At 40.5% G+C, this 22548-nt stretch overlaps 1 protein-coding gene across 1 annotated transcript; it reads right to left on the bottom strand.

Annotated features, from left to right (window-relative positions):
• Positions 1-7044: 7044 nt before the first annotated feature.
• LOC101287278 (glycine N-phenylacetyltransferase) lies at positions 7045-22356 on the bottom strand. The gene is made up of 7 exons (XM_033413398.2): positions 22125-22356; positions 18308-18404; positions 15966-16061; positions 12037-12144; positions 10486-10612; positions 9459-9630; positions 7045-7501 (listed from the first exon to the last, which is right to left on the bottom strand). The coding sequence occupies exons 3-7, from the start codon at positions 16041-16043 to the stop codon at positions 7099-7101; spliced, it is 888 nt and encodes a 295-aa protein (XP_033269289.2). The 5' UTR covers positions 16044-16061; positions 18308-18404; positions 22125-22356; the 3' UTR covers positions 7045-7098.
• Positions 22357-22548: the final 192 nt, after the last annotated feature.

The raw sequence follows: 22548 nt of genomic DNA, 5'->3' as shown, positions 1-22548 counted from the left end.
GGGTCTCATGTTGAGGGAGCTGGTTCTGCAAGGTTGGGAGGCTGCCAGTGCGCCATCTGAGCTTCTCTTTCTGAAACGCCGGGCTGCTCTTTGGCCCGCAGTCCCTGTCATTACTCTGATAACCAAGCTATGTGAAGCCAACGAGCCAGATACTGGAAGGGTCACGCTGTACAGGCAACACCTTTCTCCTCCCCTTCCCATTCTCAAGTACCTGCAATAAGAGAAAGATATTAGGAAAGATATGGTTCAGGTCTGGTTTGCAGAATCTGACTTTTCTTCCTTCACGTATGCAATACAGACAATTGCACAGGCTGACTAAAGCTCCTAGGACCCTCGCTTTTTTAGGATAATCTGTGTCCTCTCCCCTGCCCGTTCTGAGGCTCCAGTTAAACATCCCCACAATGATTCAACTCGGGCACTTCTTAGTCTCACTTTTTTTTTTTTTTTTTTGCGGTACGCGGGCCTCTCACTGTCGCGGCCTCTCCCGTCGCAGAGCACAGGCTCCGGACGTGCAGGCTCAGCGGCCATGGCTCACGGGCCCAGCCGCTCCGCGGCATGTGGGATCTTCCCGGACCGGGGCACGAACCCGTGTCCCCTGCATCGGCAGGCGGACTCTCAACCACTGCGCCACCAGGGAAGCCCTTAGTCTCACTTTTATAGAGAAGGAAACTGAGGCTCAGTGTGGCTGAACTGGATAGAATTTAAACCCAGAGCCTTTCACTCCAAAGTGCCCAGTACCCCACATGAACACTTGTTCTACCATTCTCAGAAGAGAAAGGAGGGTTCATAGAAAAGAGAGCCCACTCTGTGAAATGACCAGGGACAGAAGGTTGACACTATCTGGGTTCTCGACCTCATCATTCTTGTCCTTGTTCAGCAGGTTAGTGGAGGGAAGGAGTCACTCTAATCAGAGGAGCAGGGACAGGGTTGCCTAGTGTCCAGAAAGTTGAAAAACCTTGTGTGCTCCTTCAGTCCATAAACCAGCACAGCACAAGTTTACACATGTTCACTTCTGTCCTCCTAGAATGTTAATTTTCCATCTTGTCTCCTGGAGTTGAAGTTGTTATAATTATTCATTACTGTTTCTCCAAGGCTAAAGGCCATTGAAACTGTTCTGTCTCAGAATGGCCATCATCAAAAAGTCTATGATAAATGTTGGAGAGGGTGTGCAGAAAAAGGAAACTTCCTACAATGTTCGTGGGAATGTAAACTGGTACAGCCACTATGGAGAACAGTATGGAGGGTCCTTAAAAAAAACAAAAATAGAGTTACCATATGATCCTACAATCTCACTCCCTGGTATATATCTGGAAAAGACAAAAACTGTAATTTGAAAAGATACATGCACCCCAATGTTCATAGCAGCACTATTTACAGTAGGCAAGACATGGAAGCAACCTAAGTGTCCATCGACAGATGAATGGATGAAGAAGATGTGGTATGTATATACAAACATATACATATATGTATGTATATATAAAATAATATTCATAAAAAAGAATGAAATAATGCCATTTACAGCAACATGGATGGATCTAGAGATTATCATACTAAGTGAAGTAAGCCAGACAGAGAAAGACAAATATCAAATGATATTGCTTATATGTAGAATCTGAAAAAAACAAAGATACAAATGAACTTATTTACAAAACAAAACAAAAATAGACCCACAGACATAGAAAACAAACTTATGGTTAACGAAGGGGAAAGTGGGTGGGGTGGGGAAGGGGTCAGCCTAGTGGACACCTTGGCCCCAGTAGAGTCCATATCCCACAAAGACTATCTACAACGCAAGAGTAGGGTCCTTCTCTCTCCCACCTGAACCCAGACCCCTGGTCCTCTGTCTCTTTCAGCCCTTGCACTCACTCACTCAGTCAGAAGATTCAAGAGTCTCTATTACCCTTTAACCTTAAACTACTCTCTTAACCTCTCTGGAATGTTTTCCCAGCTGGAAAAAAATAGTGTTGTCATGTCAGGTAACCAAGGGTTTTCTCTGCTCTTCTGTTACCAACCCTCTCCAGCGGGTCCCCAAGAAGGATTCTCCTGCGTGGCATCGCTCCCACCAATAAAATGAGAACTAGTTCAGCTTAGAAGCAGAGGAAAGCTTTATTCTTCCATCAGGGAATGGAGAGGTGCAAGTTCTGGCTCTAGAGCACACGCTGTCCCTGACAGGTGGTGGGCAGGGCTGCTTTAAAGGGTTCTCTCCTTGGCAGGACGGGTGCGGAGCTCTCTGGGGTCTGGGGCAGGCGTATTGCTCAGGGTTCCAGACGGCAGTGTCGGGTGCAGGGTCTGTGCGCACGGCCCTCTGCTGCTGCCACCATCTTGCATCTTGGCGTTGTGGGCAGTGCTTCTGCACAAGGCCCTCAGAGCTGAAGCGTCCGTGCAGCCATTTACACCGGGAACTCTTGTCTGAAGCACCGGGTGTGAGGCCTCTGCACGAGACACCCTGTGAGCAAATGAAACCAGATGAAGCACAAAAGAAAAGAGAAAGGTTAGCCTTTATTTTATTACCCAGATTCTGTTTGTATTCCCCGGGAACTGGTTTTGATTTTTTTTTTAATTTTTATTTTATATTGGAGCATAGTTGATTCACAATGCTGTGTTAGTTTCAGGTGTGCAGCAAAGAATTTTCACTTATACACATACCCGTATCTACTCTTTTTCAAATTCCTTTCCCATATAGGTTATTACAGAATATTGAGTAGCGTTCCCTGTGCTATACAGTAGGTCCTTGTTGGTTATCTATTTTAAATATAGCAGAAGGGTGGGAGGGGGCAGGGATAGATTGGGAGTTTAGGATGGACATGTACACACTCCCCGGGAATTGTTAATGGAATTTACCGGTGACACTTCCTTGACTCTGTGGTTATTACCTTTGCTGTGTTACACAGGATAGCAGACATAAATCTTCTCACACACTTTGGGGTCAGGTACAAGGGAAAAGGTTCAGGAGCACTGGCGTCAGTTTTCGTGGAAGTGTTTCTCTGGGTGCTGGGTTAGGGCTGCCAATGACGACAGAAGCAGCACAACAGAGGGGCTCAGATGAGTAAGATGGGGCCGAACTAACAGGGTTGAGATCCTGACTGCACCTCTTACCTACTGTGACCTTGGACTGATTAGTTGATCTTTCCATGTCTCTGTGTCTGTATCTACAATAAGGAGTAAATAATAGTACTCTTATCTAATAGGGGAATTCAGGCAAGTGGGTTTCCCTGTCTCTACTGATCCCTAATGAGTTCCAGGAAATATATGATCTTGTAGTTTATCCAGCCTTTTCTCATCATTAGTGTGGGAACAAAGCTTTCTCCGCTTTCTAAATCCTAGGTAGAAGCAGAAATAAGATCATATCTTTTCTTAATTTAGATATGCATAGTTATTATTGCTTAGACAATAATAACTTAAGTTCCTGGTACATGGTAAGCATATAGAAATGTTATATTAACTAAATGAAAAATTATCTAATACAATGCAATATGCATCTGCTAATGTGCATAAAAATGTTTAGTGGTTGGGGCTTCCCTGGTGGCGCAGTGGTTGAGAGTCCACCTGCCGATGCAGTGGACGCGGGTTCGTGCCCCGGTCCGGGAAGATCCCACATGCCGCGGAGCAGCTGGGCCCGTGAGCCATGGCCGCTGAGCCTGCGCGTCCGGAGCCTGTGCTCCGCAACGGGAGAGGCCACAACAGTGAGAGGCCCGCGTACCGAAAAAAAAAAAATTTAGTGGCAATAATTCTTTCCTTAGGGCCTTAGGTCCAGTCATACTCATGAGGCCAGTGGAGTTCATGAATGTCTGATAATTTAGCTAATTCTGGTTCTAATATTCAAAATTCTGAACAAAATAAGGCTAGATCCCCAGTGACATGTGAGATTGTATCAAATTATCTAACAGATGTATAATTGCAGTCCCAGAAGGAGAAAAAAAGAGAGGAACTAAACATTTTTTAATGGCCCCCAAGTTGCAAATTTGGTTTAAAATATCTACCTACACAACCAAGGATCTCAATAAACCCTAAGCATGATAAACACAGAGTAAAACAAGCCTAGAAATATAATAATTAAATTTCTGAAAGGCAAAGGTAAAAGGAAAGTCATAAAAGCAGTCAGAGTCAGTAACATGGCATAATAGGAAACCCCACACTCCCCAAAGCCTAGGCACACCAATTTTAAAATAAGACACAGCTCAACTCCCCTTGTGAGAAATCCAGAGACCACTTGAGAGGCTCCTGCACACCAGGTGGGCATGAAACCAGCAGTACTGAAGCCACTAGGGAAATATGTGGTACCTTCTTACCGTACTCCCCCAAGCCCTGCAGCACAGCACTTCACGCTGGGAGGAAGACCCCAACTCCCAGCTTGTCCCAGGGAAGATGAGAGGACTGGACCGGACATGCAATGGTCTGACTTTTCAGGAGCAGCCTGAGGGACTTACTTTTCCATCTTGCCTGAGTCTGAGTATTGAGAGGAAAGAGCCCCATGTTGGGAACCACTGAGAACAAAGGTGATGGTTTGAACTAGTGCACGCTCATTGGTAATAGCCCCTCCCCCGCAGCTTAATGCAGAGTGAGCAAAGGCAAAACCCCCCAATTCCAGCTTTTCCCAAAAGCAAAAACTAAAAATTGTTCACGAGGATGTAGAGAAATTCAGCCCCTTGTGCACTGTTGGTAGCAATGTAAAATGGTGCAGACGCTGTGAAAAACAGTATAACAGTTCCTCCAAAAATTAAAACTAGAACTACCATGTGATCCGGCAATTCCACTTGTGGGTATATAGACAAAGGAGTTGAACTCAGGGTCTTGAATAGCTATCTGCACACCCATGTTCATTGTAACATTATTTACAGTAGCCAAGATGTGGAAGCAACCTAAGTGTCCGTGGACAGACCAATGGCTAAAGAAAATGTGGTACATACATAGAATGGAATATCATTCAGCCTTAAAAAGGACGGAAATGCTGCAATATACGACAACATGCATGAAACTTGAGGACTTTATGCTAAGTGAAATAAGCCAGTTACAGAAGGACAGATAGTGCACGATTCCACTTACATGAGGATCTAAAGTAATGGTGCGCATGCAAGCAAGAAGTGGAGTGGTAGCCACCAGGAGCTGGGGAGGGGGAAAGATGATGAGTTGCTTATCAATGAGTATAAAGTATCCATTTTGCAAGATGAAAAAGCTCTAGAGGTCTGCTGTGCTCATAGAGAACAATACTGTGCTGTACACAGTTAAGATCTCATATTTTTCAACCACAATAAAATACATAAAATTAAAAAGGGGGGGGGGACAAAGCAGGCAGAGACATAAAAGACACACGTCCTTCAGGGAATAATAAGAATTGCAGTTGACTTCTCGTCACTACAAAGTTCGAGTGCACTGGAACAGTATCGCAGAAAGTGCTTCAGGAAAAAGAGTGATAAAATTCTACATCCCAGTGTAAATACCCTTCAAAATTTAAATAAAATAAAGCCCTTTTCAGGTAAAAAATAAGCAGCTAATATAATTTATTACTAGAATCTCTGCTGTTTTATGTTGTCAGTATTCAGAATATTCCAGTGATGCAATGTTGATTGCAGATGTCATACAGAAGCGCTGTCTTAGACCAACAGAATTTCAGGTCATCTCCCGAAATAAGGAAGGGCTTCTTCCTTGATGTATCAGCTTGGAGAATTCTTATTTTTTTTCTACCACTGGTACATCCTCAGTGTCTTTCTTCTCTGATAATCATACCTATGATTACACTAATTCATTAGAGATGTGAGAATTTTGTTGTTTCATGGCTTTATTGAGATGTGAGAATTTTTTTAAATTCCTGTGTCTTGGAGGAAAAAAATATATATACATAAATATATAGATGCATACCACTAGAGACTAGTACCTAATGCACTATTCTATTCTCAAATTCCTTTTTGAGGAAGACAAAAAATTCATTATCTTAAAAATATATTTGATGACAATGCAACATTTTTTCAGTTTCCTTTCTGAACTCTTCGAAGGGTGGATTGTACTACAAGAGAAAGTTGAGAGTAAAGTCATCTTCCTGAACATTTTCGAAGCTTTAGTTTTCTGAAACCGCACAGCACACTAGTGCATAACATACAATGTTAGTTGGAGGGTTTTCAGTATGTAAAGTCCTTTATTAAATTGTATAAAATGTCCTACAGCTTGGTATGAGAATAATGGCTGATATTAATTGTAAAACTCCTCTTTACACACGAAAGAACATTACATTTGAAGTATCCCTTTCTACCTAGAGTAGTCTTGTCTTGATACAAGTAATTCATATTCATCCTGCACCTTGAAACAAGTTGATAACATGCCAATTTTTTTATCTTGTCAATTTAGAAAAAAAAGTCATATTCAATATTTACAGATTTAACCTAGTTCACAGAATGTACAAATGTTATGTGTGATAAAATCCCACAAATTCGATCCAATTTTATAGATTTTTCCTGATTTACCTCAAATTCAAAGTATCTCTGCCACATACGTTTGAACAGTTATTGTTAAATAACAATTTTCTTTTTGCATGTGTGTTGTTTCCGGAAAACAAGATGTTAAATTGTCCTGCTATTGTGATATGACAAGCTATAGTACTTAAGTTGTCTTACTCTGCATTCCATGTACACGTTCTAAGTAGAGATAGATATGATGGTGCTAGAAAGAAGAATAATGGCACCAGTAGAGCAGTGGGTTGCATTTATTCCTTATTGATTCCTTATTACTAGCCATATGTATTAGAAGAAAATTGTGAACCAGTAAAATAAACCAGACAGAAACAGAAATCCTGCATGATATCACTTACACGTGGGATCTTCAAAAATAAAAAGTTGAACTCACAGAATAGAATGGTGGTTGCCGCGGTTGGAATGTGGAGGAAGTAGGAAGGTCTGCTGGACCCAAAGGGAAATTCATGAGTGATTTGGGAGAAGGGATTCTGGTGGTTCTGTTGACCACTCACGCTGCTTCCCCAGAGCCCAAACAACACACACTGCTTTACTGCTGATTACAGTTTATTCTTTCTTTCTGTCCCCCCCACCCCCCCGCCAGCATCTCTTGCCATGTGACCAGCCCACCCAGCACTGTCTTGGGTTCGTGGCTGCTTCACAGAGGCACACAGTTCCACTGGTTCCAATCACAGGGCATGGGGACGTGTTGCAGATTGTGACTAATTTTCTGTACGATTTTGTTGGCTCTGTCTGTATGGTTATATACGGGGAAGCCGAGTTTGTCCAGAGCATGGCTGTGGACAAACAACATATGGGAGACGAGACCCTGGCCCCGGTACTCAGGCAGGGTGGCCCCCATCCGCACCTCTCCTGTCTGGTCCATCAGGGACCAGGACACAGGGGTCCCCTCAGGCCCCAGCAGGCAGAAGGTGGGGAAGGTCCGGATACAGCGTTCGATGAATCTCTGGCTCCTCTCATTGCCACCGAAATGCCAGAATTTATTCACCATGGCAGCGTGGGTAGGATCCAGGGATGAGAGTTTAAACATCTCTTGGTTACTATTGAGAAGAAGGAAAAAGAACAGTCCATAAATCACACACACTGTGGAGTATCATATTTGTTTGCCCCCAAATTGTCTTCAGACAATGCAAATGAGAGCACAGGTAAAGGTACAGATTCTGCAACCAGACCGCCGGGATTCATAACCTGGCTAGTTGTGTGATCTCGAGCAGGCAATGTAACGTCTCTCTGCCTCCATTTCTTCTTTATAAAGCAGGGATATTAATAGTACCTTCCAAAAATACTGATATAAGAGCAATTACATCATGAGTACCTAGGACTTGTGCCCATAAACAATAAGAAGTACATAAAAATTAAGTATTGGTCCTTTCAGCAATGCAGTGACTCTCCCCTTAATATGAGGGAATTGATATCACCCCCATTTTACAGATAAGAAAAATAGTAAACAGAAAATAGGCAAGTGCCCCAAAGCGCATGCTAGCAAGCTGTATATAAAGCCAGAGCTTAGAATCACGGAATCTTAGAATGTTGGCATCAGAGGGTCCTTGGCCACTGTGGGAACTGAATGAAGTCCAGAGAGGGGGAGTGATGTGGCATGCAGGCGGCCCCCGAAGTACAGAACACTGAATCTGAAGGCATCTGCAGGCTGTAAAGAGGCTTCGGTGGGGGGGGGGGGGTCCTAGAAAGAGCCCACCATGTGGAACTAGGAGATCTAGACTCAAGCCCATTATGCGCTTAACCATCCATGGGACCTGAACAAGCTGTTTCATTATCTGAGCCTATTTTCCGTCAGGAAACTAGGGATAATATCTCCTACCTTGTCTATCTCATGGGGTGGACAGGAGAATCAAATGAGATTATAGATGTGCAGGTGCTTTTCAGGTATCACATGTGATACAATGTGAATAAAGCTTTTCCAGGTACATTAACACACAGAGGGTCATATGATTGGGCATCTCCAGCTCAAATCTCCACCATCAGTGTTCCGTTCTATTCAGTGTTAGACTGGACATCAATGGGGGAAAATATATAATTTGTTTAACTTCTCTTTACTGGAAAACTTTTGCTCTGTGAAGTGAACTCATTAAATGCGTATTTTTCAAGCATCTGCTATGTGTTCAGTCTGGTATTGAGGATCTATCAGTGAACAACATAAAGAAGGTCACTGCACTTGTGGAGTTTGAAACGTTGTAGGGGAGAGGGTCAAGGAACAAACAGGTCAGTACATACACAAACAGGCTGATTTCAGATAATGATAAATGCAATAAAGAATAAAAATTGGGTTTTGCAGTTGAAGACTTATGGGAGGCGGTGGTTTTAGACAAGGTTCTCTGAGAAGACCCCTCTGAGGAAATGACATTTGAGAGTATGAATGGCAGAAAGAGGCAAATATATGAAGATCACAGGGAAGGACACTGTAGGCAGACAAAGTGCAAATGCATGTGTGAATGTATGAGATCGAGCTGCAGAAAGATGGCCAGAGCTGCTGGTGGGAGTCAGCTAGAGGGACAGAATGAAGTCCAAAAGGTGATGGGTTCCAGGTCTTACGGGACCTTGAAAGTCCATAAAGGAGTTTGGTTTTATTAAAAGTATGCTGAGGGCTTCCCTGGTGGCGCAGTGGTTGAGAGTCCGCCTGCCGATGCAGGGGACACGGGTTCGTGCCCCGGTCCGGGAAGGTCCCGCGTGCCCCGGAGCGGCTGGACCCGTGAGCCATGGCCGCTGAGCCTGCGCGTCCGGAGTCTGTGCTCCATAACGGGAGAGGCCACAGCAGTGAGAAGCCCGCGTACCACAAAAAAAAAAAAAAAAAAAAAAGTATGCTGAGAAACCTCAATGGCTTCTTGGCAGGTGAATGGACATAATCCACATTCCCTACTAAAAGCGATCACCCTGGAAATGGACTGTAGGGAGACAAGAGGGAATATAAGGGGAGAAGTTGGGAGGCTACTTCAATAGTGAAAGATGTGAATAGTGCAGAGCGTCTTTTTTCAAACTCACATGGCTTTGGGTCTGCCATGTCCAGCAGGTAAGTTCTTTGTCTCCGGCAGGGAAGGAAGAAGTTTCCTCGCTGTCTCAGACATCACATAGAGAATGCATTGCGTTTGCTTGACCTGAACGGATTTAGTGGTTGCAAGATTCCGTATCACCTCATCCAGACTGGACTGTGAACCTAGAGAGGGATAAAGTTAGGAGAGAAGCAATTGTCCATTCAGATGCTTCACGAAGCTTCCCAACAGAAGCTATGCAGGACTTAAAGTCAGACGATGTTGCCTCTGCTGTTGCAAGTGACCACGTGACCATGGCCATGTAGCTACCTAAGCATGTTTTCTCTTCTGCAATACAGAGATAATACTAGAAATCCTGACTATAGTACTGTGAAATCAAGGAGAATTGGTATTTAGAAAACAGTAGGCAACCTTGCATGTTCACATACTACATGCCCAGGTATTGGTCTGATACCACATTTAATCCTTACATTAACCTTATGTTTTAGGTACTTTAATTATCTTCATTTTTTATATGTGAGGGAACTGAATAATAGTTAAGTTACATCACTTGCACAAGATCACAAAGCAAGTCACAGGCAGAGCAAGGATATCACCCAAGGGAGTCTGACTCCAACAATGACAGGTGTTCTTGTGACTGGGGTAGTGCTCTGTGGCACAAGGACTTATCATTCTAATTCTAGGAATGGAAGGCCAGAGGGGGAGCTCTGCTCTCACATCCAATCACCCTAAGGGATCCTGAATATGACTGAAAAATATATCATGAATCCTCCGGTAACGAGAACTTGCATCACTCACATGTTCTTAAAGGAACCTTAGAGTTTGTAATGCTTGAATTCAACTCCACTGAAGAGGTGGTGGCAGCTGATACAGAGAATGAACATCAAGCTGAGTGTCTGGAGTTTGGTAAAAAGAAATAAAGGTTGTAGGGGGATGTACTCAGGATAAAAAGTGACCCTACGGGTACATAGATATGAGCAGTCCTAGCAGCCAGCACATATCCCAGATCCCTTACATACTTTGGATCTGCAAATGTTGTTTCCAGTTGATGACGTCTGATGTGCTAAGGGATTCTTGACAGTTCTTGAGGTCCTTAGAATAGATTTGGTAGCTGTTGGTGTAGTGATCAAAGTCATCTGCCATATCCTGTTTGGTTGGGTAATATAAATAAATCAAATTGACTCTACCCAGTGATTGGAATACTTGTGCTTGGTATTTATTATACAGTGATGTTTTACAAACCTAAATATTGATATTCTTCTTGATGTACTATCATCATTCCTGAATCATTTACATCATAAGACTAAGTAAAGGATTTAATGAATTATTCCACTTATGAGTAAGAAAAACTTGATGAACTAGGTATTTATATGTTACATTACAATTTCAAATCAGCCAAACACGTACCAGTTTACAAAGCATTCTTCAGTAATTCTGTAATCCTCAGGAGAAGGAAGGAATTTTTGTCAAAGACAAGTTTCCATTGCAAGAGTAAATGTTACTCTGTTTCAAAGAGTCTCAGAACAAATGGATTATGAAAACAATATTGAAATTGACACAGGTAACTTTGTATTAGAATTCTTACATGTGATAAAGCTATACAGAGTGAAGACACGTGATGTCTTTAAAATGTAACCCACAATGCACTATTGTTTACAAAATAATTCATATTCCCAACAAAACGGAAATGCGAAATTTGCTCAATAAGATCTGCTCAAAATTAACAAATAAAGGGTGAGATTTATTTTGAAGGCAAAGGAAGGAGAGCACAACTACCCAACAAGGGTAGAATAGCTGGAAGGTGTTGCACAGAAATGCCCTCAGCATTAATACCACCAACAATCTCTGTTTTAAAGTTGCATAAAAAAGCGAATATTATTCCATTTTTAGATTTCAATAATTAAATTATCTTTATTTTTGTATTCTGTTTAATTTGCTTTTTTAAAGTCACTATACATTTAAATTTTACTTGTAAATAATTTATATCAAAATACTATGAGATGAATTTTTATTTTATATTTGCAATAGGCTTGCAACATATTTATATTTGAAACAGATTAACCACTTAGTTTGAGTGATTTTTAAAAGTCTGGTACTGAAAATATATTCCCAGATACAAGCATTGTAATTTATTCTTTATATTTCCTTGACATTATTCATGTTTAACTTCACATATTTTGGGGTGTTATTTTCTCTACTTAGAATGCAATCTCTGCTCTTGTCAACCTGTCAAAAACCTATTATTCTTCAAAATTCAGTTTTGATGAAATGTCTGTTATGAAGGCTCTCTGATCCTCTCCCTGCATCCCCTGACATCTACAGTTTTAATCATCTCTTGGTCAGTGCTACTTCTGTATCTCGTATGTTTTTGTACATTTTCAAAGCATGTTGTAATTTATCTGCTTGTCTTTGTTTCCTTCCAGGCCGTGAAGTTCTTGAGGACAGGGACTTGTTCACTATCACTGCAATTCATTTTGGTATCCCCAGGGTCTACCACATTGCAAGGTACATGGTAGGTTCATAGTGAATACAAACATAGATGCAAATTCATTCCACATCTAGCACCTTACCTGCTCCTGAGGGCGGATAACCACTGTATTAAAATCAGGCCACCTGTCCACCAGGGCCTTTAGCTTGAATGGGTTTCCCTGATTCATGTGGAAGACGGTCCCATAAACCTGCAGTATCCGGACAAAGTGAGAGGGTCAGCTTATTAGGAAGGGTTGGCAAAGTGCCTTGCGTTTGATCAGTTCAAAGTTTGTTTCTATGAAATGAGGGTAAGTACCTAATAGGGCATTCAGTTCAATCTTCAGGTTCTACTAGGTTCTAGATTTTGGGGTCAAACAATGAGAATATTATATGAATATTTTTTTAAATCCAGATAAATAAAATGAATAAATCAAAAATCATCTACTATCACATTGCAGAATTTAGTGTTCTCTTTCCATTTGATTCTGTTTATTTACACATTGTTTTTAAACATGAAATTACCTAATACATATTAATTTAACATCTATTCCCCCCCCCATACGTACACATACACACTATACTATGAGCATATTTCCATGTCAGTAAACACAAATCTACATAGTCATTTTTTTTTTTTTTTTTGCTGTACACGGGCCTCTCACTGCCATGACCTCTCCCGTTGCAGAGCACAGGCTCCAGACGCGCAGGCTCAGCGGCCATGGCTCACGGGCCCAGCAGCTCCGCGGCATGTGGGATCTTCCTGGACCGGGGCACGAACCCACGTCCCCTGCATCAGCAGGCAGACTCCCAACCACTGCGCCACCAGGGAAGCCCCAAAGGACTTTTGAGTTAGACTTTTGAGTTCATGTCGAGCACTTTGTGTAGTTCCTGACATTTGGTAAGTGTTCTAGAAGTGTTGGCTATAAATTTTTATCATATTTTATTTAATCCTCCCAACAGCTCTGCAAGGTAATCATAACCCTCTTTAAGGTTGAGGAATGTCTACCGAGAGTATTTACTTTCCAGTTTTACTCATTTTACATGCAAGAGCACTGAGACTTAGAGATGTTTACTTTTTGCAGTGTTACCCAGAAACCAATGCATTTGTGGGGTCAGAGCAGTCTGACTCCTGACCTTGTTCCTCTCGACAGTTCCCTACCCTACCTCAGTCAGAAGGATCAGTGTCTCTGGGCTACACTCAGCACTCATGGCTGAGTCTACACACGCTCCCTATACAAGGTGTCAGAGCACCAGAAAAAGGTAAAACAAGGTGTAATATGATGCTATTCCTTCCAGGTTTCCCATCAGCAGGGTCAGTGTAATTGACTATACTGAATTATACATCATATTCATGCTGCCCTGAGAAGTCCAGAGCTGTGATTCAGCAACAAAAGAAAATGAGATTTATTTTAGAGACAAGCCTTGTAAATGAACAGTTTATACCTAAGGTTTTTTTTTGTTGTTGTTTCTTGGTTTTTTTTTGGGGGGGGGAGGTTGCTTATGAAGGTATTGAGTTTTAATTTTTAATTCCAATTGTTCATTGCTAGCACATAGAAAAACAATTTTTGTATTATGTATATTCACCTTAAAGCCTTTGCTTAACTCAGTTATATATCTAGGAGCTTTTTAGGGTGGCTTTTTGGTAGGTTCCTTAGGATTTTTTACATTTTGCAATCATACCATCTGTGAATAAACACTAATTTATTTCTTTCCAATACGTATGTCTTTTATTTCTTTTTCCTGCCTTATTGTACTGGCTAGGATATCCAGTACCATGTTGAATAGAAGTGTGAGAATGAATATCCTTGCCTTGTTACCGATCTTAGGAGGAACAGTCACTCTTTCACTATTTAGTATGATGATAGATGTAGATTTTTCCAGTATGCTTTTTATCAGGTTGAAGAAATTCCTTCTATTCCTAGTTTGCTGAGAGTTTTATTTCTATGAGGAATATTACATTTTGTCAAATATTTTTTTCTGCATCTATTGAGAGAAGATCATATGGCTTTTCTTTTTCAGTCTGTTGATACGGTGAATTACATTGATTGATTTTTGAATGTTGAACCTGCCTTGCATTTCCAAGATAAACTCCCCTTGGTTATGATGTATTATCCTTTCGATATATTGATGGATTTGACTTGATAGTATTTTGTTGAGGGTAGTCTCTGTTCACGAGGGATATTGTTCTGTAGTTTTCTTTTCTTGTAATACCCACTTCTGATTTTGGTATCAGGGTAATTCTGGGCTCATAAAATGATGTGAGAAGTGTTTTCTCCTCTGCTCTATTCTGCAAGAGTTTGTGTAGAAGGGGTATTATTTTTTCCTTACATGTGTAGTAAAAATTGCCACTGACACCATCTGGACATGGAGTTTTCTTTGTTGGAATGTTTTAAATTACAAAATCAATTTCTCCAATAGATATAGGACAATATAGTTTGCATTTTTCTTCTTCAGTGACCTTTGGTAATTTGTGCTTTTCACAGAACATACATTGTGAAATTTATGAGCTCAGCATTGAAAACAGTGTATCCTAATATCTTTATAATGTCTATTGTGTTTGTAGTAATGCTCCCTGTTCTATTCCTGATATTTATAATTTGTGTCTTCTATTTCTTGGTCAGTTTGGTTAGAACTTTACCAACATTATTGATTTTTTTCACTGAACCAGAGTCTAGATTTATTGATTTTCTTAATTGTTTTTCTCTTCTCAAATTTACTGATTTCAGCTCTTATCTTTCATAATTTTCTTAATTGTGTTTTCTTTGAGGTTAATTTACTTTTTTTTCTAGTTTTTAAGGTAGAAACTTAAAGCATTGATTTGAGACCATTATTCTTTTTTATTATAAGCGCTTAATGCTATCTATTTCCCAGTTATCACTGCTTTAGTTGCATCCCAAAACTTTTCAAAAGTTGTATTTTTATTTTCGTTCAACTAAAATATTTTCTAATTTTACTTGTGATTTTTAAGCATGATTTATTTAGAAGTATATAATTTCTAGAAATTCAGGTATTTCCCAGACACCTTTCAGGTTTTTTTAATTTTGAGTTTAATTCTATATTGTTCAAGGACATGCTTGGTATGATTTCAATTCTTCTAAACTTTTTAAAATTATGGTCTACTTTGGTAAATGTTCCATGTGCACTTGAAAATAATATGTACTCTGCTGTGGTTGTGGAAAGTATTCTATAAATGCCAGTTACTTCAGGCTGGTTCATTGTATTTCATATGTAATAAGTTCACATATATTTATAGGTTTTCTGTCTATTCTACAAATTGCTGAGAGAGGAATGTTGAAGTCTTTATACCTGTGTGTTTCCCTATGTCTTCTTTCAGTTCTATCAGTTTTTGTCTCAGGTACTTTGAGCCTTTGTTGTTGGGTGTATACATTTCAGCCTTTCTTATGTCTCCTTGATGAATTAATGCCTTTATCATAATGCAGTGGCACTCTTTAACAATAGCCTAGTCCCTTTGCAACATATATTATTGGAAGAAAAAACACTTCTCTGTGGTATAAGATCACTTCTTAAACACAATTTCTGTCTCACCCCAGGTTAAACATAATAATCCTTTGGGGTTTGACAAAACAGAAATTGACCAGTTATTAATTACAAAGGAGAATCACAATGGTTAACTTTTCATCAGGCACTTGATTGTTTGGGAAGAATAAATTACACATTAACTTTGCCAGTTCTGGACAAACTTCCAGTGTTATATAACATAAGAGTTGAAAGGGCACAAGGGAAAGTTTTTGGGTCATCACACAGCAAAGAACATAGTGGATTCCAATCATAGCATTGCCACTCACTATTGCTGTGATCTTGGTCAAGTCATATAACTGAGCCTCCGTTTCCTCTTTGGTTCTACAGACATGATGTACCTGCCTTGCAGAGAGATGATGTGAACTAAATGAGATGCAAGATGAGTGAGTGTCTGGCACAGAGTAGGTGCTCAGTGAATGCTTGTTCTCTTTCCCACCTTTTTCTGAGGCTGTTGCTAGTCCTTTTTTCCCTAAGAATGTTCCACTCTCACCTTTAAGGACTCAGGGAGGCTCTTCCTCAAGGATTTCTCTAACATCTGCAGCAGTTGCGGGCCTTGTAAGTGGAACATCTTGGCAGGTACCTTAATCTAAAGAGAGGATCGAAAACCAAGGGATGAGAAGTGCTGCAAGACAGACAAAGACACCTAAGCCCTGTTATCCTGGAAAACAGCAATTGCTAAAGAAACTTCTCCAACCCGTTTGTGTTTTTGAAATGTCTTCCTGCAAAGCACTGTCCTTTCTTCCGTTTGGCGTAGTAAGACTCACCATGTCCCCCTGTTACCTATGACAAGGCCAGCTACTAAGCCTTCAAATTCCCAATCTTCAACAAATGAACAGCTCAAACAACTCAACATCAACCCCACCCCCAAACAACCCAATTAAAAAATGGGCAGAAAAACTGGGTTCTTTGCAACCCTGTTTACTCTTCCTTCATAAATGGTTAGCTTGACCGTTCATCCCCACTGAACCATCAGAACAAAGTGTTCTGATGTCTTAACAAAAGTTATGGGCTTGAGCACACATTAATCAACCTTCTCTCCTCCACACAGGGCTCTGCACTGTGACCTACGCTCAGCCAGAGCCGCCACTGGCATTCAGAATGATCCCCCATGAACCTTGCTTACTCCTTTCCATAAAAGAATAACCATTTCCTGCCTGACCTTTCAGGTGTTTGCAGATGTTATGGTCTAAGAGTTCTCCTGTTGATATAATACCCTCTTTCTGTTACAGCACTCCTTTTCCGCACTCTTGAAATAATCCTTTCAAATAAAGGCTCTCCTTACCAAAGTCTGGCCTTGATTTTTATTCAACGGTATCTTAGTATGGCTTCATTACCATTAAAATAGACTTTTGTGACTAGCCTGGAAACCTAAGTATTGATTTATTCATCCATGCAGTCTTTCACTTATGCAATCGCTCAATAAATATTTATTGAGAACTCACTGTCATCTCAACACCTGTGGTGAGTGTCACCTCAGCTAGGCTGAACTACATTTCTCAGAATTCCCTTCTCTGCACATTTCCAGTTAGGGTGGGCCACAGAGAGATTCCTAAGGAGCACCTGGAGGGCAGAGTCGAAGCAGCAGGCGTTTGGCAGCTAAACTCACGACCCAAGGTAGGGGCTGGGTTGGCAAGTGCCTCACTCTCCCCAGATCTGCTTTCAGCTTGTCTGTCACCTGGGCCAGGTGTGGGTGTTTAGCTCCTTACCAAAGGAACCTGGCTTCTGCGGGACACCCATTCTACCAAGGTCAGGGTCAGTAGGACCGACAAAGTTTCTCCGGCCCCGTGAGCCCCAGCTTATACTGTGGGTTTCAGCTTGTTCTTTTTCCCTCTCACGTTCCTTTCCCAGCTACCTTCCCTGTGTACTTCAGTCTTCAGCACCAGGTGGGAAGAAACAGCCTTACAGAAACTGCTGAACTAGTCCACACAATTGCATACAGTCGATTCCCTGTAACAAATCTACTTTTCGGCTTGGACCCTGACTGATACACTTAATTTTGATCAACTAACTCTCTGAGCAACTGTGAGCTTAGATTTCCTGTTGTTTAAGCACTCATAATCTAATAAGGAAAATAAAACACGTACACAACAAACATATGCCCCATAGAAAGAGCTAACTTATCCCATAAATATGCAATCACAATGCTATAGAATTCATGACATTTTGAAGCAGCCATTTTGATATGCTTTAAAATATAAATTATTCTCATTTTTATTACCAAATGATATTGAAAACGAATTCAATCACCCTATCCCCAATCCTCACCTCTTCTTGAGCCTTAGCCCATCCCTAAACCTAAGAGTCTGATGTGTATAGTGTATATTACTATGTAATATAAAGCAGCATTTCTGCATTTTGACTCACTGTAGGAAATTAGGATGATCAGAAGAATTGGATCATAACATGCTGACTAAAAATGTAGACAGAAGACTGTGGCAAATCAAATGTTCTGCCTAAGGCCTACGAGATTCACAAAAGACAGAGAATACTTCTCAGTGGAAGCTTATAGCGTTCTTAAAGGAGATTGCACTAGAACTGGCCATTGAAGAGAGGATGGTGTTAGATGTCAGCTGCTATATCCCTGGGAATGACTGGCTAACTCTTCCTGACAAGAACTATGGAGAAAGTTCTTGTTAGACTCAAAATGGCATTAAATTTGGAATATGCAGAACCCTGTAGATATTAGGAGAAAGTCATTGTTGTTTAAACTCATTTATTTACCTAAGTTCCTGACTGTTCTTTTAAAGGTCATCCCCGGTCTGTTTTTGGTATCCATGAATTTAGCTCATCAATGCTAGGAAACTGACCTCAGCTGGCTTCTTCTCTACTTACTTTGTCTTCCCAGCTCTCTGGTCACTGTGTTCAGGGCCTGCTCCTCTTCAGCTCAACCCTTTGGGAACACTGGTCCTTTGGGATGAGCAGGTAGAATCTGTACTTGGAGAAATGGAACTAGTATTAGTTTGCGTCTATTGGCAGTCATGCTCCAGTTACCAAAGACTTCTTTTCATGTTTTGATCCTGCTGTTTTAACATGTTGGAGAATCTTGGACAAATTAATGTTTTGATTTTGCATATGTGTTCCCTTTTACCTGGACTTTTTGTCAGTTATCTGGGGAGAAAAAAATAGTCCCTTCATTTAACCGGGAGGTCCCTTCATGATTTGAGGGGAGGAGAGTCTAGACCAGAACCACTAAGGAGGTGGTTATCTCTCTTTTTTCCCCGCCTTTATTGAGATATGATTGACATATAATGTTGTGTAAGTTTAAGGTGTACAATGTGATGAGTTGATACATAGGTACATTGCAAAATGATCACCACAATAAGGTTAGTTATCACCTCCATCACATCACATATTTCTTTTTGCATTGTTGTGAGAGCATTTAAGATCTACTCCTTAGCAACTCTCAAGTACATAATACAGCACTGTTAATTATAGTCACCATGCTACACACCAGATCTCCAGCAATTATCTCATAAATGGACGTTTGTACCCTTTGACCAACATCTTTGCATCTCCTCCAACCCCTGGTCGCTCGCAACCACTATTCTTCTCTGTTTCTATCAGTTTGGTTTTTTTCAGATTCCACATGTAACTGAGATCATAGCGTATTTGTCTTACTCTATCCGACTGTTTTCACTTAGCATAATGCTCTCAAGTTATCCATGTCACAAATGGCAGAATTTTCTTCTTTCTCATGACTGAATAATATTCCAATGTATAGATATACCACAACTTATTTATCCATTCATCCATCTATGGACACTTAGACTGTCTCCATGTCTTGGCTCTTGTGAATAATCCTGCAGTGAACATGGGGGTGCAGGTGTCTCCTCAAGATAGTGATTTAATTTCCTTCAGCTATGTACCCAGAAGTGGGGTTACTGGATCATACGGTAGTTCTATTTACAATTTTCATAGGAACCTCCATGCTGTTTCCATAGTGGCTGCACCAACTCATAATCCCACCAACAGTACATTAGGGTTCCCTGTTCTCCACATCTTTGACAACACTTATCTCTTGTCTGCTTGATAATAGCCATTTAAACAGGTGTGAGGTATTATTGTGATTTTGTTTTGAGCATCTTTTCATGTACCTATTGCCCATTTGTATGTCTTCTTTGGAAAAATATCTTTTCAGGGCTTCTTTGCTCATTTTTAAACAGGATTAAATATATATACAATATATATTTTTTGCTCTTGACTTGTATGAGTTCTTTACATATTTTGGATATTAACCCCTTATTGGTTTGCAAATATTTTCTCCCATTCCATAGGTTGTTCATTTTGTTGACTGTTTTTTTTCTCTCCATAAGCATTTTTTTTTTTTTTGCGGTACACGGGCCTCTCACTGCTGTGGCCTCTCCCGTTGCAGAGCACAGGCTCCGGATGCACAGGCTCAGTGCCCATGGCTCACGGGCCTAGCTGCTCCGCGGCATGTGGGATCTTCCCGGAACGGGGCACGAACCTGTGTCCCCTGCATCAGCAGGTGGACTCTCAACCACCAGGGAAGCCCTCCATAAGCTTTTTAGTTTGATATAGTCCCACTTTATTTTTTGCTTTCGTTGCTTGTGCTTCTGTTGTCATATCCAAAAACTCATTGCCAAGACCAAGGTCAAGTTTTTTCCCCCATGTTTTCTTCTAGGAGTTTTACGAATTCAAGTCTTAATACATTTAAGTCTTTAACCCATTTTAAGTTAATTTTTAAAGTGTTGTTTGTATCTTGACTGTAGCTGCTGTGGGCAGTCACTGGGACTGGTAAGACTTACTTAAGTCCTGTAAATGAGGTTTTTTTTTTTTACTATCAAGGTAAAGTCTATTAGTCTCCTCTGTCGTCCTTCTATTCCCCAGAAGACCACAGAATATTTCTTTAACTCAGTATCTGATTTAACAACTCCTGCCTTTCTTCATTTTATTTATGCTCTACTTCCAGAAGACCTTCTAAATCCAGCTTTTGCTCCCGTTTCAAAGTCTTACTCAAATTTCAGGTTTTCCCCTATTGACTCCCTCTATTTCCTCAATCCAAACAATACAAATCACTCTCTTTTCTGCACTCCCCTAAGGTTATGTACATATTTCAATCACACAACTTGTTACAGTAAATTGCATTTTGTCTTCTAGATTATCAGTCCTCTGGGCAGGGCCTCAAATGATTTATTTTATTATTCTCAATGTTTATTACACACAGTAAGGACTCGATGTCTGTTTAGTGATTGAATGTACTATGTATTTGTATCAACATAATCGATTTAGTCACTCTGCTTACCAAGGGGGAAAAGACTCCTTCATTCATTCAACAAGTACTTGCAGAAGGCCAACTATGTTCTGGGCATGGGAATTTCTACCAGTTGCTCCTCTGAAAAAAGGCTCAGACCAGAATAGAAGTACCTGTGCCGTATCTTGGAAAGTATCAAGACAGTAGTAGACATGTATCATTTCTAAAGACTAATCAGACATTAGCGAGGAGCATTTCACAAAAAGATTACATGAAAATATGAAAAATTCAATTTGATGCCAGTTTACTGGGGATATTAAAGTATCAACAAGTACATTTGGGAGAACTTTCTGTACGTGTGTGCACACACACACTGAAAACACAAATATGGTGTTCAGTAAACGCAGTTGACTAAAACTGAGGAGATTCATTTTAGTGGGTTGCCAGCATTGATAGTGGGCAAAGTCCTATAGAGCACACTTTGAAACCTTTGACAAAGCCATTCCAGAACTGGGAATTTATTCAAAGAAAACAATTCAAATGAAGAAAAATACTCTGAAAAAGTTTGTAAAGCAATACAATATTAAGTAACAGGGAAGTATTGGACACAATCTCAGTGTCTCTCTATAATTTACATAAACTATGATCTATCATTATTTTACTACTCTAAAACCCATTAACATAAAATTTATGATATATATGTTGTCATATGAGAGAGTCTTAAAGATGAACATGAAAAGGATTAAAATGACAGTGCAAAACTTCTAACTAGCTATAAAGTATTTTTCTGTTCATATTTACATAAATCATGTAAAGATAAAAAATTAGAAGGAAACACCAAAAATAGGGGCATTACAGCTGAGATTTTTAAAATTACATTCTTTTTTATGGTTTTAAATTCATATTTAATATCATCTGTATTGTAATTCTTTTACTAGAATCTACCTTGTCTCTTTGACACTTTAAGCAGGGCACTTAATTTCCCTGGGCATCATTTATCCAAGGGGGAAAAAAGTCTGACTATGTAACTTAGTACATTACTAGAGGATTAAATAAGATCATATTTGCATAGTATGTCAACAATCTCTGTTATATACTGAGACCTGAACCAGCCTATTCCTTCCCAGATGCTATTACATTTTCTATCACCCATCTACCAATGGCAAGCTCCCAAATTGCTCCAGATTTATCAATTCAGAATAAAAGCCTGTCTTTATCCAGTGAAAAACTTCTCACAGAATTAGGATACTGCGGTACACACAGTAGATGCCTGATACGGGTTTCTCAAAGGGAATAGCTTCCGTTTCATCTGGCATAATTCTCAACACAGATGAGAAATTCTTATCCACATCCAACAGTAGCATTTTTATTCATTCCACTTCAGTGCGGAAACAGAAGGAGATGAGGAGTCTCAGAGCAATGATCCTTTGTTCTCACCTGCAAAGCTGTCTTCTCATTCAGTCTCTGCAGAGGTCCTCAGAGAAAAAAAGAGGCGGCCGATTTTTCTAGAAGATGAAATATGTCTTCTGGGTATAGTGGTCTTGAAAAGTGTACTTTAACCTGTTTGATCCAAAAACTGCTGAGCTGAGGTTCGTAATAGAATTCATGCACCAAGCTGCATGCCTGGCAGTGGAGTGCGAGATGGACTCCCTCCCTCCGGGTCCCATGTTCAGGGACATGGCTCTGTAACGTTGAGACCTTGGCAGAGTGCCTCCTGAGGCTCTTTTTCCAGAAGGCTGAGCTGCTTTCTGGTCCTAAAGGTCCTGTCAACACTCAGCAACTCTGATCTATGAAACCAGCTGGCTAAGAACTGGGAGGCAGGTGGATCACTACAAGAAATACCTATTTCCTTCTCTCCCCT

The sequence above is a fragment of the Orcinus orca genome, chromosome 8 (assembly GCF_937001465.1).
Source record: "Orcinus orca chromosome 8, mOrcOrc1.1, whole genome shotgun sequence".
NCBI classification, from domain to species: domain Eukaryota; kingdom Metazoa; phylum Chordata; class Mammalia; order Artiodactyla; family Delphinidae; genus Orcinus; species Orcinus orca.
This window is presented reverse-complemented; position numbering and strand designations above follow the sequence as displayed.

What these genes read in the sequence shown, in the direction of transcription:
- LOC101287278 (XM_033413398.2), bottom strand. Translation starts at nt 16,043, where the DNA reads ATGTTCCACTTACAAGGCCCGCAACTGCTGCAGATGTTAGAGAAATCC. An exon ending in GCCTCCCTGAGTCCTTAAAG is followed by an intron (nt 12,145 to 15,965) that starts GTGAGAGTGGAA and finishes CGGATACTGCAG; the next exon opens with GTTTATGGGACCGTCTTCCA. An exon ending in ACAACATTTGCAGATCCAAA is followed by an intron (nt 9,631 to 10,485) that starts GTATGTAAGGGA and finishes ATCCCTCTCTAG; the next exon opens with GTTCACAGTCCAGTCTGGAT.